Source organism: Talpa europaea (genome assembly GCF_964194135.1).
Source record: "Talpa europaea genome assembly, chromosome: 15".
Taxonomy (NCBI): domain Eukaryota; kingdom Metazoa; phylum Chordata; class Mammalia; order Eulipotyphla; family Talpidae; genus Talpa; species Talpa europaea.
Genome location: NC_140083.1, coordinates 44,622,880 through 44,636,456, shown reverse-complemented (window position 1 = coordinate 44,636,456; position 13,577 = coordinate 44,622,880). Strand labels below are relative to the sequence as shown.

The following is a 13,577-nucleotide window of genomic DNA, read 5'->3' as shown; positions in this document are numbered from 1 at the left end:
ATTGCCACAACCACAATCTGGACTAAGAAATAGAATATTACTTGCCTCCCAGAAGCTTCCTTTTAATGCCTTCAATTATTTTTTTCCTTCATTTCCAAAAATCATTATTCTCACTTAAATTTTAATTGTCAAAGGGAAAAATGAACACTTGTTCTGACTGCTAATATTTTTTGTCAAAATATTCAACTGTCAATTAGAAATGTGTAGGGAAATAAATGGTAAAATAATAATTTAGTGCACTCTAGTTTAAAACACTAGAAACATTTAGAACTAAAGTGTTTTATTTCAGGGGCCTCCTGGTGGTGCAAGGGGTTAAGACACAGCACTATGAAGCTATCCACAGCCTCTGCAGCATAATTTCAGTTCCTGGAGGTGACCCACATGGTGCGGCAGACCTCTCGTAACTCTTACACTGCTCCTCTCAGCAGTGTATTTCAGTCAGTCTGCCTGTTATGCTCCCCACTCTATCTCTGGTGAATCCTCTCACCCCGCTGCATCTCTGGCCTGCACCTCAGCTCTTGTATGCATAAATAAATAAATCTTTTAAAAAGGGAGCTTTATTTCTTTGTAAAAGATTTATCAAGAGTAGTTTGAACAACACTTGCCTTCTTATGTAACTTAAGATACAGAGCAACCATCTGGTGAACTGTATGCATTCTGAGTTTGGATTAGTTTCCATCATTTTGTTCCTTGTATTTTCATTATTGTGAAATATCTCTAAGAGTTTGTTTAATGTGAAATTTTGAGTTAGCCTCACTTTCTGAGGATTATCTTTATCCTTGTTATGATTCATGTTAGTAAGTTTTGTGATTCATGTTAGTAAGTTCACCTTCCCTAAGGTCTTTAGGCTGCATATCGCGGGTCTCTTGAAGGACAGCACAAACATTCTCATGCTCAGCTATTTTCTTATGTAACTTTTTTTAAAAGATTTATTTAGTTTTTATACAAGAGCTAGGGTACAGGCCAGAGGTGTGGATTCACCAGGTGAGAGGATTCACCAGGGACAGATCGGGGAGCAGAACAGGCAGATGATTGAAATACACTGCTGAGGGAACAGCGGGCACGACAGGAGAGGTCTGCCACGCCATGTGGGAATCTTCCTGGGCGATCAGGAATCGAACTCACACTGCAGAGGCTGTGGACAGCTTCACAGTGCTGTGCTCAACCTACTGCGCCACTGGGGAGGCCCTATTTTCTTCTGTAACTGTTTATGTTCATTTTGAATTTCACTTCTACCATTATCTCATTTTTGTTTTGTGGGCCTTCCCCTGTGGCTTAGGGGTTAAGTCTCAGCACTGTCACCCTTATGTCCTGAGTTCGATCCTGCCAGGGAGCTGATGGTGCAACAGACCTCTTCTGTTTTGCCCACTGCTCCCCTCAGCAGTAAATTCCAGTCTATCCCCCAGTTTTCTTCCCCACTCTGGTGATTTTCTCCCCCCGTACCTCTGGCCCACGCCCCAGTTCTTCTACACAAAAATAAATAAAATGTTCATTTTTGTTTTGTGACTGTACTTTTGTCTTTTTGGCCAATTCTTCAGTTATCCACTTTTGTAAAATTTCACATAATTTACTACTGAGAGATAAGGAGTTAGCAAAACTACATGGTTTGCAGTATGTTACCTGAATGACAGATGCAATCACCCATTCAAGAAGACTTTGAAAAAGTGTGAGGTGACAGTGATGATGTACATTGTTCATGTGTGTATTGTTCGTGATCTCTGTACTACAGCTTTGCACCATGTGTGTTTCCTTTAGACGAGATTGGGCTTGTTCAGGGTGGTATGGCTGTAGACCATATGTGATTCCTTCAGCACAGTCCCTCTATTTTTAAGCTTGAAGTTAATGAGTTGACATGTAAAGTGCTCATGATGTGTGTGGGCAGGCATCAGTCCTCTGAATTCATCACTTTCATTTCATAGGTGATGAGGCAGGTAAAGAGAGGTTCAGTAATTGTCAAACTTCTCTCACAACAAATCAGCAATGAAGTCATGAGTTAAACCCTGGCAGACTTGCTCCGGAGCCTATGATCTTAATTATTGGACTATAGATAAATTAAAAGATTGAAAATAGAGTGGAAAATACTTGAAGATATAAGATGTAATTTCAGTGTTTAGGAAAGTTGAAGACATTTTAATATTTGACATTACATTTGTTATAAGAGACATTTTAGACTATACATTTCTCAAGCTAATAGATTAATTTACCAGTGTATATGTGTCTGTCTGTCTTAAGGTTTCTCTACTTTGGCATTATTGGCATTTGGGGCTGGATCGTTTTTTATTGTGGGGCTGCCTTGTGTATTGCAGTATGTTTGGAAGCATCCCTGACTTTATCCACTAGGCACAAGTGGTCATCTTCACCCACCCCCCACCCCCCAAGCATAAAAAATGTCATGTCATGGGCCTCCCTGCTGGCTCAGCAGGTTGAGTGCAGCGCTGTGAAGCTATCCGCAGCCTCTGCAGTGCTGGTTTGATTCCCAGCCGGCTAGGGCAATTCCCACATGGCGCGGCAGACCTCTCCTGTCACGCCTGCTGCTCCCCTCAGCAATGTATTTCGGTCCTTCTGCCTGTTCTGCTCTCTGCTCAGTCTCTGGTGAATTCTCTCACCCTCCCGCGCCTCTGGCTTGTACCCCAGTGCTTGTGTAAATAAATAAATCTTAAAAAAAAAAAAAATCATGACATCATGTTGAAGTCAGTGTGTGCTGTTACTGTTGTGATAGGTGCTGCTGCTATTGTTCACCCTGGTAACACTTCAGCCACCACAAGTTCTTGTCCCACGAAGCCACAAGAAAGGAATTTGCAGACTTTTTAGATAGTAAGCAGAGAGAAGCAAACATTGTTCAAAAAAGTAAAGTTTATTTAGAGGAAAGGAACAAAAGCAAGGACTCCCAAGTGCGGAGTACCTGGCAGCGGTGAAAAAACTGAACGGGCCTGGGTCTAGGGGATATTTAAACCTTTTTTCTCTATATTAAATTTTCATCATCCCCTCTGTGACTGTCTCGCTCTAAGTGGCTGTACTTCCCTGAGCTGCTGCGTCCAGCTTTGCAGCTCTTATCTTAGTCTTTTACTGGCCCTGTCCAAGTTCTCTTAAAATTTATTCTCCTTGGGGCCTCCCCGGTGGCGCAGGGGGTTAAGACGCAACCTGTGGAGCTGTTCGCAGCCACTACAGCATGAGTTCGATCCCCAGTCGGCCAGGGAGCAACCCACATAGCGCAGCAGACCTTTCCTGTCTCACCCGCTGCTCCCCTCAGCAGTGTATTTCAGTCATTCCACCTGTTCTGATCCCCACTCACCTCTGGCCTGTACCCCAGTTCTTGTATGCATAAATAAATAAATCTTTAAAAAAAATTTTACTCTACTTATTAGCCTCATCATCATGCCCTTCTCACCAATGTACAATGCCTTCACAGTGCGGTTGAAGTGGTTATTGTAAACATAAATCACATCTCTTCACCACCACCTTTTTTTGTTGGGTTCTACCCCTCTTGTACACCTCTGCTCATTTATTGCTTTCTTAGGGACTGCCTCCCTGATCACCCTATTTAAAAGAACATCTCATCATCTACCCTTCTTTATAGTACTTGTCGCTATGAAATGTTTTATTTATATTCTCTTTCCCCTTTAGAATATAGGCAAAGACTTGACTTTGTGGAGTCAAAATGGAATGGGTCTATTTTTGACCATTCTTTCCATCTCTTTTTCTTAGTTAAAACACTGAGGCCTGGGTCTCACCTTCAGAGATGTTAATCTGATTACCTAACTTTCCAAGAATGAAGTACCGCTTACCACGTAACTTCTTGTTACTTGAGATGAGTTATGGGCACACATTTTGTTTCTTATTACCTCCTTTAAGCCTCTTTTCCACTGTCATCTCTCATCTTATCCATAGCCACCCTGTCTTCATCTTTGTATTTTCTGATAAATTTCCATGACACCATTTCTTGTTCCTTACGTCTAATAATTTCTGACTCGCAATCTTCTTGATTGGATGATATTTTAACTCTGGTTCTTTCTTGTGGGGTTTCAGCTCTTCCTTAGTTATCTGTAAGCTTGTAAAGCCCAAGAATATTCACTGGGAATTGTTCTATCTTTTATGAGCTTTGAGTTTTGGCTTTTGGCTTAGAGATAGCTACAGCTCTTACAGGTTATGTTATATGATTTCTTCCTTCTCTGAGTTTTGCGTGTACATCAGAATTACCTGGCGGTCCTTTGTTAAAACAGAGTCTTCATTTTCACCCTCAGAGATGTTAAGTAGGTGTGGCCTTATACCCCTAAATTTGTGTTGGCTTCACCTTTCTAGGTAATGCTGAAGCAAGTCCGAGGACTCTGCAGTTCAGAGACTTTGCTCCTGCTAATACTTTTCCTTGGAAGAGAACTTTCCGCTCTACCTCAGATTTCTTCTCACATTCACACTTTCTTTACTTTCTATTGATGACCTCTGTATACACTTTACTGATGTAAAGACCTTTTGAAGAATGTTCCAGTATTTTCTCAAAATGAGAATTTTAGGGGTCTCCCTGGTGGTGCAGCGGTTGAGTGCTGGACTGCGAAGCTGCCCGCAGCCTCTGTAGCACCGGTTCGATCCCCGGCTGGCCGGGGAGGGTCCTACATGGTGCGCAGATCTCTCCTGCCACGCCTACTGCTCCCCTCAGCAGTGTAATTCGTCATTCTGCCTGTTCTGCTCCCCGCTCTGGCACTGGTGAATTCTCTCACCCTCCCGCGCTTCTGACTGTACCCAGTGCTTGTATAAATAAATAAATAAATAAATAAATAAATAAATCTTAAAAAAAAAAAGAATTTTTGTCTTTATTTTCATTTTCTTCTCCTCTTTACCTCAATACCATTGTCTTCTCCATAGTTCCTTTGTCTCATTTTCTTCGGTTGATTTTTGACTCCTTTATCAGGTAGCATTGTTGTGTCTTGGATTATCATTTTTACCTCTCATCAGAAATTGGCCTTTTCATGTTCAGATATGCTCATATAAACCCCTACTCTCAAAATACTGTTCTTTCTCTTTCTTTGCCAAACTTTTATAAGAAAAGTAATGGCTTAATGTTTCCAGTAGATCTAAATTTTCTTCCAGTCTGCTTTAATTTCCAAAGTTTTCCATGATAACCAATTCACTAGTCATATGGCTCATAAATCTTAAATGCAGAGATCTCTTTCAGTCTCTGCAGTATTTGTCATTTAGGTAGCATTTCCTCTAAAATTTTGTTTCTTTTGCTTTGTAGTCACTGCTTTTTAACATTTTCACTATTCAAACTATTTCTGTCCTCATTCACATAAGGCCCTTTAATCCCTCTCCGCTTTTTCTTGAAGCTTGGGATGGTTTCCCACCATCCACGTCTGTGGATGGGACCCCTTGGCTGCCTGTGCATATCGAGCACTTGCAATGTTCAGACTGAAATACTAGGCGAGTTTGAAACACACACTGGAGTCTCAAGATTTCAGATGAAACAGAATGTAAAATAACTTGTTAAATTTTGGTTACATGTTATTATCTTGGATATGTTAGGTTAAGTAAGAAGTATTGCTAAAATTTATTCTACCTGTTTTTCTTTACCCTTTAAACATGAATACCACATCTGTGGTTCAGTTTATATTTCTATTAGGTAATGTTCATTTAAACCTCAGTAAGAAATGCTGCTACCACCATCCCGCCAGCTTTCTATTTACTAATACACATTTCCCTTCCCTTTTTTAAATAATGGTACTCCCCCTTCACCCTCCTTTCTGGAACATGGGGTCTCTCTACCCCCCCTCGCCCCTGCCATGTATATGTGTGTAGAGGTAGAGGTATAAAGACACCAGAAAAAGATACATGAACAAATGGCTAATATTACTGCTATATCAAGAGGAAATGATAAATGATGCTTATTGTGATAGTTTTGCTTAATCTGATGGACTGTAGGAGAGGTTGACTTGAAGAGTCTGAGAGACATTACTGCTCTGAGGCATTAAAATCAAACCTGCTCTTCCCCCAGGTGTATTCAGCCACCCCCAGCCACATTGGTAGTTCTGCACTGTCCTGTGATTTTACCGCCACCTGGTGTCAGATTTAGGAAAGTTTAGCTCAGCATTTCCTCCTTTGTTTCCTCTGGAAGACCATCTTTGAATCTGGTCCTGCGTATTACTAGCTCCTGACTAAGTTATCAGCAAGAGTTCATTTAATTTTACTGTAGTAAATAAAACCTTTACCCTTCTGGGTGCACTTTCCTTGACTTCTCCGGTAACTTGTTATCAGGTTTCCCTCCTGTCTCTGTTCTTTCTTTCACTACTCATTTTTCTCTCAGTGTGCTATTTCTCTCGGCCCACTGGTCTTCTCATCCGTTGTTGTCATCCATACCCATGTCTTTAAATACTGCTTATTTACAGACAAATTTGTATTTATAGTCAAAAACCTCTTCTGCGTGTGTGGCCTGTAACTCTAGTTACCTACCAGGATATTACAGAAACATCTCAACCCTAACATGTTCAGTTTAAATTTGAGTCTTTTGCCATCCTTGTTTTCCAAGTCTTCTTTTCTTCTTTCAATAATTCATCCTGCCGGAACTCTGGGAATCAACCTGGCACCCCCTGTCTCTCCCTGTTGTTAGTCAGACCCCATGTTTAGTGGGTCCACAGAGTACACTTACGTGTGGTTCCTCACCCACCCCTGGTTTGTCTCTTAGCAGTTTTCTGTCTGAGATTTACTATTCTTTAATTTTGATATGGTGGTATATTTGCTAAATCTTTTAAAATCTCTTTTGATTCCTAAGTGTTCTTTTAAACAGAGGCACGATCTTGATAGTTGAATAATTTTGATTTACTTTGATGTTTGAAAGAGTTTTGTTTTGTAAAGTTTTACTACTCACATTTTCTGCTTTGAGTTGATGGCATCGCTCAACAAAAAATTTTAATGTGTAAAAGTAGAGGTGATGAAAATCGGTATTTAGAGATGGGCAACAATCAGTACACTAAAGCTACAAACTTGGAGAGCAAATATTTGATAGCTACCTATTAGGGCTTCTTGTTAACATTTGGGTTGGGTAGTTTTTTGTTCTGTGTCTGGGAGCTGGCCTGGGTATTGTGGGAATTTAGCAGTATCCCTTTCCACCCGTGGTTCCCTTCCCGGCCTGTCCCCTCCAGTTTTGACAACAGAACTATCTGTTGGCATTCTTAATTTGTCACTAGGGATGCAAAATCATTGAAAACCAGTAGTCTATGCTGTATTTAGAATGAGGTAATAGGCCACGGAATGTCTCACTAGGGAAATCTTTGTCATTCCCTGGATCTCTGTGGTAGTGCATTTAGTATGGTGTTAATGGCAAGTAGAGGTAGCATCTGTATGACTCTTTTTCACATTTTAAAACCTTTGCTTGCTTAGAATTAAGTAACTTAAGTAACTTAATCACCTTGCTCATTTTTGTGACAAAATGCATTCTAAATCTTATTTCACCAACAAAGTGCCCTTTTAGTGGAATGACTTCAGAAGTTAGGTGGTTAAAAAAAAAATCACAACATAAAGAATAGCTTATAATCAGAACTTTTGTATATATAGAATACAGTATATAATTAATTATTTTATTTTTTTCTCCAAAGGGATATGAGAGATGGCTTCAGAAGAAAAAGCTTCTACTCTTCCCATTATGTGAGGGACCGGTCTCCTCATAAAAGAGATACTCCTTTTTTCAGAGAATCACCTGTAGGCCGAAAGGATTCTCCTCATAGCAGATCTGGCTCCAGTGTCAGCAGTAGAAGCTACTCTCCAGAAAGAAGCAAATCGTACTCTTTTCACCAGTCTCAACATAGAAGTACGTATTTGTGAGATAGTCTTTCTTCTTTTACAACCTCTGCTGATGAGAATGTACTGAGTTAGATTGCCTTAGAGATGTTTTGTTTTGACTTTATTTTGAAAATCTCCAAACTTACAGCTAAGAGGAAAGACTAGTATAATGAACACCACACCTACCCCATTTGGGCACTGCTTCAAGTTTGTGTGGTATTTCATGTCTAATTCTTGAGTGTGGCAGAACGAGGTGTGTTTATGATCATGTTGGAAGGTCATGCTTACCTACCTGTATTTTCTGCTGGTTCTTGGGCTGGTCCAACCTCTATAATCTCCTGTCACTAGGTATCATTGTTAAATATGGGTATCGTTAAATATTCAATAGTATGTTTTACATGAAAAATGTGTTTAATCCTAAAGAGTATTTAGAGCTACAACCTACCACGGGCTCAGTCTTCTCCTGTCTCCAATTTGTTAAGTTTTTGCTTGGTCACCTGCACATGCGTTGTGTGCGGCCAGAGCCTGTCACCCTGGTGAGTTGCTTAGTATGTGTTGGAATAAATCAGTGAAACATACTGGGGGGGGTGGGGGAGTGGTTTTATTTCAAATTTATACAGGTGAGGAAGTGTCTTCCAGGTAGAAGGAATTCTAAGCCAAAGTATAGAAACCAGGAAAGTATAGGATATTTCTGTTTCTTCTTCTTTTAACTTCTTTCTTAACTTTTTTTTTAAATAGTTTTTTCATTATTTACAGTTAGATGGAATAGAGCTTCCAAAAAAGATATTTCTGGATATCTTATATAAATGGATTTAAAACAGACATAGTCACTTAACATATTCCTGATCACTTAAAATTATCTCGAATTAGTTCAAAGGAACTGAAAGTTTTTACAGGAGAATTTAGTGTTAACAGTTTGGTATTTTCTCCTTTGCTTCACTTCTGGCCTCCATCCCACCCCACATCCCCCTTCAAGAAGATTAACAATGTCTAACTCTAATGCACCCTCACATGCACAGATATATAAATATACAACATTAGCTAGATACTTTCTAGGAACATACTTTTTTGAATGTGTATGACTTAAATTCAAGTGAATTAATGATTTAAGAAAAATGTCTTTGGAAACTGATTATGAAGCCTTTTAAACAAAATGTGGAAAATGGAGGCTTGAGATTTTTACTTGGCAGCTTGTAGTGAGGCTACTAAGTTAATTTGAAATAACAATTGGTAAATTAGACTACTTTTTGTCATTTCTTCTCTAAAACAAATTTCTAGGGTTGTGTTTTCTATGAATTTTTTGTCTCTTGGTAGCCAGCACTCTAAATCTTGAGGTGAAATATGGAGAAACCATGATGTGATGCTCCTGTCTTAAGCTCTCCCATACATTTCCTCATCCTCTGAGATCTAAACCTTTAATATCTGGGGGGAGGGGAAGATAATGAGGAAAGTTAGAGACTTCAGATATGGAGGGAAATTGAATGAAGTGAGCATATGATTTTGTTAATGCCTTATGTTTGTTTTCATAAGTATTTAGTTTTGAAAGTCAAGTAAGTATTAAGAAAAAAAGTTTATTCTGGGAAATCTCTTTATTTGTAACTTGGGTTGATTTCCTAACTATTTGGGCTGAACTATTACAAACATTTTCTGTAACTCCTTTTGAGTAAATAGTTTTCAGAATAAAAACATCATCTTTCAAAATGATAATGGAGAAGTCCTGTAATTGTTATTTTACATTTTGTTATAATCAATTTTTCTTTGAATCTAAATGTCATAAATATTGATGTCACTTTGCCTTTTCAAAAAAAGGACTGAGTGAAAGGGGTCCTTTAATTATGTTATCGCTTAAACTGGATTAATTATGTATTAGTTAACAATGATATGTTAATTTAGCTTTTCTGCTCTATTTAAAATTTTGACAAAGATTTTAAATGGTTATATAAATAACAGGTAAAAATAATTTTCTTACTCCTTATGACCTCATTTTATTAATTCTTTAGTTTTAAATTTTTTGCTTTCTGTTCCTATTTTTCTTGGTAATTTTACTTGTTTTAATGATTACTAGTACTTTGGCCGTGGTGACCACTCAAGCACTCAATCTTCTTAATTCTTACATACATTTAATATCTCTCTTAAGTACTTAATTATAAGCCACAGAGAGATTTTTAATACTTTCCCATCTCAGCTATTTGTTTCTCATTTTGTGCTTACAGGCCTGCATGTGTGCACATGTTTTCACACATGTATTTAATTAAATTTACTCTGCTTATCCCTTTGGGTTAATCGTATGGAACTTTGTACTGCTTTAGACTAATCATCCTCCTAAATCAAACTGTTGTTTTCATCCGTGCTTTTTGTATAAGAATTTTCTGCCTGTAACTTAATTGGACTAATTTGGATATAGATATGACCATTTTGCTATTTTTTGCTCCTTTTTGTTGTTGATATTTATGTGCTAATAGTGTAGTCTGTTCCGGTTGACTCTATTACCTTTCCCCTTATTTGTTATGGGACTTCTGCCTTGTATATTTTTTAACCTGAAGTTTATTTTTTATTCTGATTAACCAAACACTCCCCCATAAATATCTCCTCAGGTATTTCCTTTTTTCTCCCCTTTCTCAAATGAGTCCCATTTTTCTTATGCTTTTTGTTATTTACCTTCTGCTTAGGACAATAACTTTAATAGTGGTACCAGAGATCATTTAAACTCCATCTCCCATGCCCATTTTTTGTGGAAAGTACTTCCTGTGATGAGTGTACTGTATCACAGGCCAGTCATTTCATCTTTGTATAGTTCATTTTTTATAAAACTGTTAAAACATTTTCTTGTAAAATCTATGCAATACTAGTTACTTGTCTTAGAGCCTAACATTATTTCTTTTATGTTGCAAACTTTTATGTATCTGAAGAATACCATCATAATCCTCTTGATTCTACTCCTCTCCCCTTGCCCCAGGTTTATGTATGGTTACATAAGCTGTTTCTTTTATTTGACATCATGTTCACACTTTTTGTATTCCTAATTTTCTTTCTGTTCTTTTCAACTTGTGAAGCTGTAAGTGAACTTTTGTTTTGTCAGCCTCCTTGTATTACTGGCCCTTGAGACTGTAGGCAACTAAAATTGAAGCCATTTTCACAAGTTACTGGTGAATTTCAGCCTGTATTTTTGTATCAGCTGCAATTGTTTGTTGGTAGTTAATGCATCTTAAAAATCTAGGAATGGGGCCTCCCTGGTGGCGCATGGGGTTAAGTCTTAGTGCTATGAATCTTTTGGTAGCCACTGCAGCATGAGTTCGATCCCAAGCCAGGGAGCTGACCCATACAGTGCAGCAGACCTCTCCTGTCTCGCCCACTTCTCCCCTCAGCAGTGGATCCACCTGTTATGCTCCCCACTCTCAGGTGAATCCTCTCAGCTACCCCACCCCCTCCTCTGGCCTATACCCCAGCTCTTATATGTAAAAATAAATCTTTTAAAAAAAAATCAAATCTAGGAATGCTGGATTGTACCTAATCAACTTTGGCTTATAGTCTCTTTTTTTAGCTGTCCCAAAACATCATTTAGTGAACTTATATATTGGTAACAGGTAAGAACAGCTTTGTTTTATCTTCAGAGGAAGCAGGCTGTATGTGTTTTGTATTTATCATTAATAATTATATTGTGTAGCATAAGGCCAAATACAGAAACCTCTAGAGACCCCTTTCTCAGGACCTCAGTCATTTCATCTACAATAGTTGTTATTCAGCCAGTTGTCTGCACTTTCCTGAAAATGCTAAAATTACAAAACATTTCCTCTATTGCAACAGTCATAGAAAGATTGTCTTGTTTTGTTTTTATAAATCTTTTGTGGCTCCTAGGGATGATTATCTAAGTATTTACAAGCTAGCTCTTGGTTAATTTATTTTAAACATTTGCTGTGGATGAATGTCAACGTTGCCAGTGATGCTCATGCATTGATCATGGTGGGTGACACTTTGGCTCAGTGTTTACAGTGCCATTGCCACTGGAGGTTTGCAAGTTCAACAATTTATTGTTTTGTGTCTGTTTTCTAAAGCTCTGACTTTGATCCCAGCCTTTCCTTATTGTCTTTTTCTTTTTTAAAACTGTAAAATCGTTTTACATTAGTTAATTAATTTTTAACTGAGGTAATGCCATTGGGTATTATCACCATCATGCACTCCATTTATTGTCTTGATATCAGCAGCCATTGTTAAGAATAAAATATATTTTAAAGAAATGCTATTATTCATCAGCGTTTAATCTTTCAAGTTAATGAAAATGTACAAAAATTAAAAACAGTATTTGAGAAGAATCTGTTTGTAAGATAGACTCACTTACTGAACTTCACTGTCGTGGGAAAAGGTATGTCTGAAGACCTGTTGACTATGAGTATTTTGGGAATCCACATAAATTTTAGATTAGGTGGGAGTCCAGTGGAATTTAGAGGTTTAATTCTGCCTTTAGAAAGGTGGATTTTGTTGTTGTTTGCTTTTGTGCAGGTTTAGGATGACAGTGGGAATGTGGAAATAAGGCTTTATCAATGGATAATGAGTTTTTAGTGATAGGGAGGATGAATCCATTCTCTTAGCAGTTGACTATCAAACCTAGTGTTTGTGTTCAATGCTCAGGTATCTTTTATTCAACAAAAATATATTTTACAGAAGTGCCAAAATGAGATAGTTGCAGTGTTTGCCCTCTGAGTTTTTGATCTAGCAAGGGAAACAAACAATCATAACAAAGGAATAGACATTTACTTGGTATCTGAAGAGTGAGTAGAAGTTGGTCGGGGTGCAAGTGGAGAAGCATTGTGGTGATCAGTATTATGTGGAGTCCCTGAAGTATAATTTAATATTGGACTGATAACTGATCCAGTTACCAGTTATACTGTTAAATTAGATTCTGTACTTTATTCTTGTTTGGGGACCCATTGTTTACTCACACGAGAGCTCTGGCTGTGTTGTGGGCATATCCTGGGAGCACACCTGTAGCTTACATCTGAATGAGAGAGGGTCCAGTGCAGTAACCAATGAATGACATCGCCATGTGTGTGAGCATGTCTAACATCCCTGGTTAGGGCCTTAATTTTTTATTTATATTTTTTAAGTGAGCGCTTATGGTTTTAACTAATTGTTCTATTCAGAAGAACGCTTCTAAGTATTCATAGTTAATATGCCTTTACTTCAACTTTTTGCCTCTCTAACCTCTAAAAAATAATTCTTTTGGGCAGTGGAGGTGGTGTAAAGCTTTATTTACCCCTCTAATCTGTTTTTTTCCCCGTCTTATTTGGTATTTTTCTACAGGAGCATTTTTCTTGTGATCGCCTCTGTTTTCTGTTTCCCATCTTCTAAACCATTAGATATGTGAGAGATCATGTTCTACCTAATCAGTAGCCCAAATTTATATATTGGTAAATTGTCCATGGTCCAGAAAAATAAATCATTTTCTTAGAATCTGAATAGCTATTATGTTTTCATTGGTTTGTATCTTAATTTCCCTTTGAATGCTTCTGTTCTCAAAGGAGGGATGAATATACTGCCTATGCTATGAAGTTTATTTTTTGATAAGACTCGCATTCAAAATAACTTCTCTTGTTCCTGGTACTAGGCCAAAAATTTAGTTTGGGCCAAATTAATAGTTTGCAAAACACAGCGACTATCACCACTAATGATGGTTTTAATTTTTTCCCTAGCAGTGTCCTTTGGTCCTCCATGGATTAGCAATAATTAACACTTGATAGGATGCATTTGATTAGGCTCACCATTGCTCTCATTAGAAAACACATCAGGAAGAAAGTAGTAGTATAGTCAGAGTCAGC

The 13,577-nt window shown here is 38.1% G+C and overlaps 1 protein-coding gene across 8 annotated transcripts in view; it reads left to right on the top strand.

The window, feature by feature from the left end:
* The window catches only part of PPHLN1 (periphilin 1), a gene marked incomplete at both ends in the record, with an annotated part of 97,853 nt that overhangs the window by 38,010 nt on the left and 46,266 nt on the right, over nucleotides 1-13,577 (top strand). For all 8 annotated transcript variants that reach the window (XM_084255366.1, XM_084255365.1, XM_084255363.1 and 5 more), the window contains one exon: nucleotides 7,581-7,792. In XM_084255366.1, coding sequence (XP_084111492.1) covers nucleotides 7,581-7,792 — 212 coding nt within the window. The remainder of the gene's footprint in view (nucleotides 1-7,580; nucleotides 7,793-13,577) is intronic.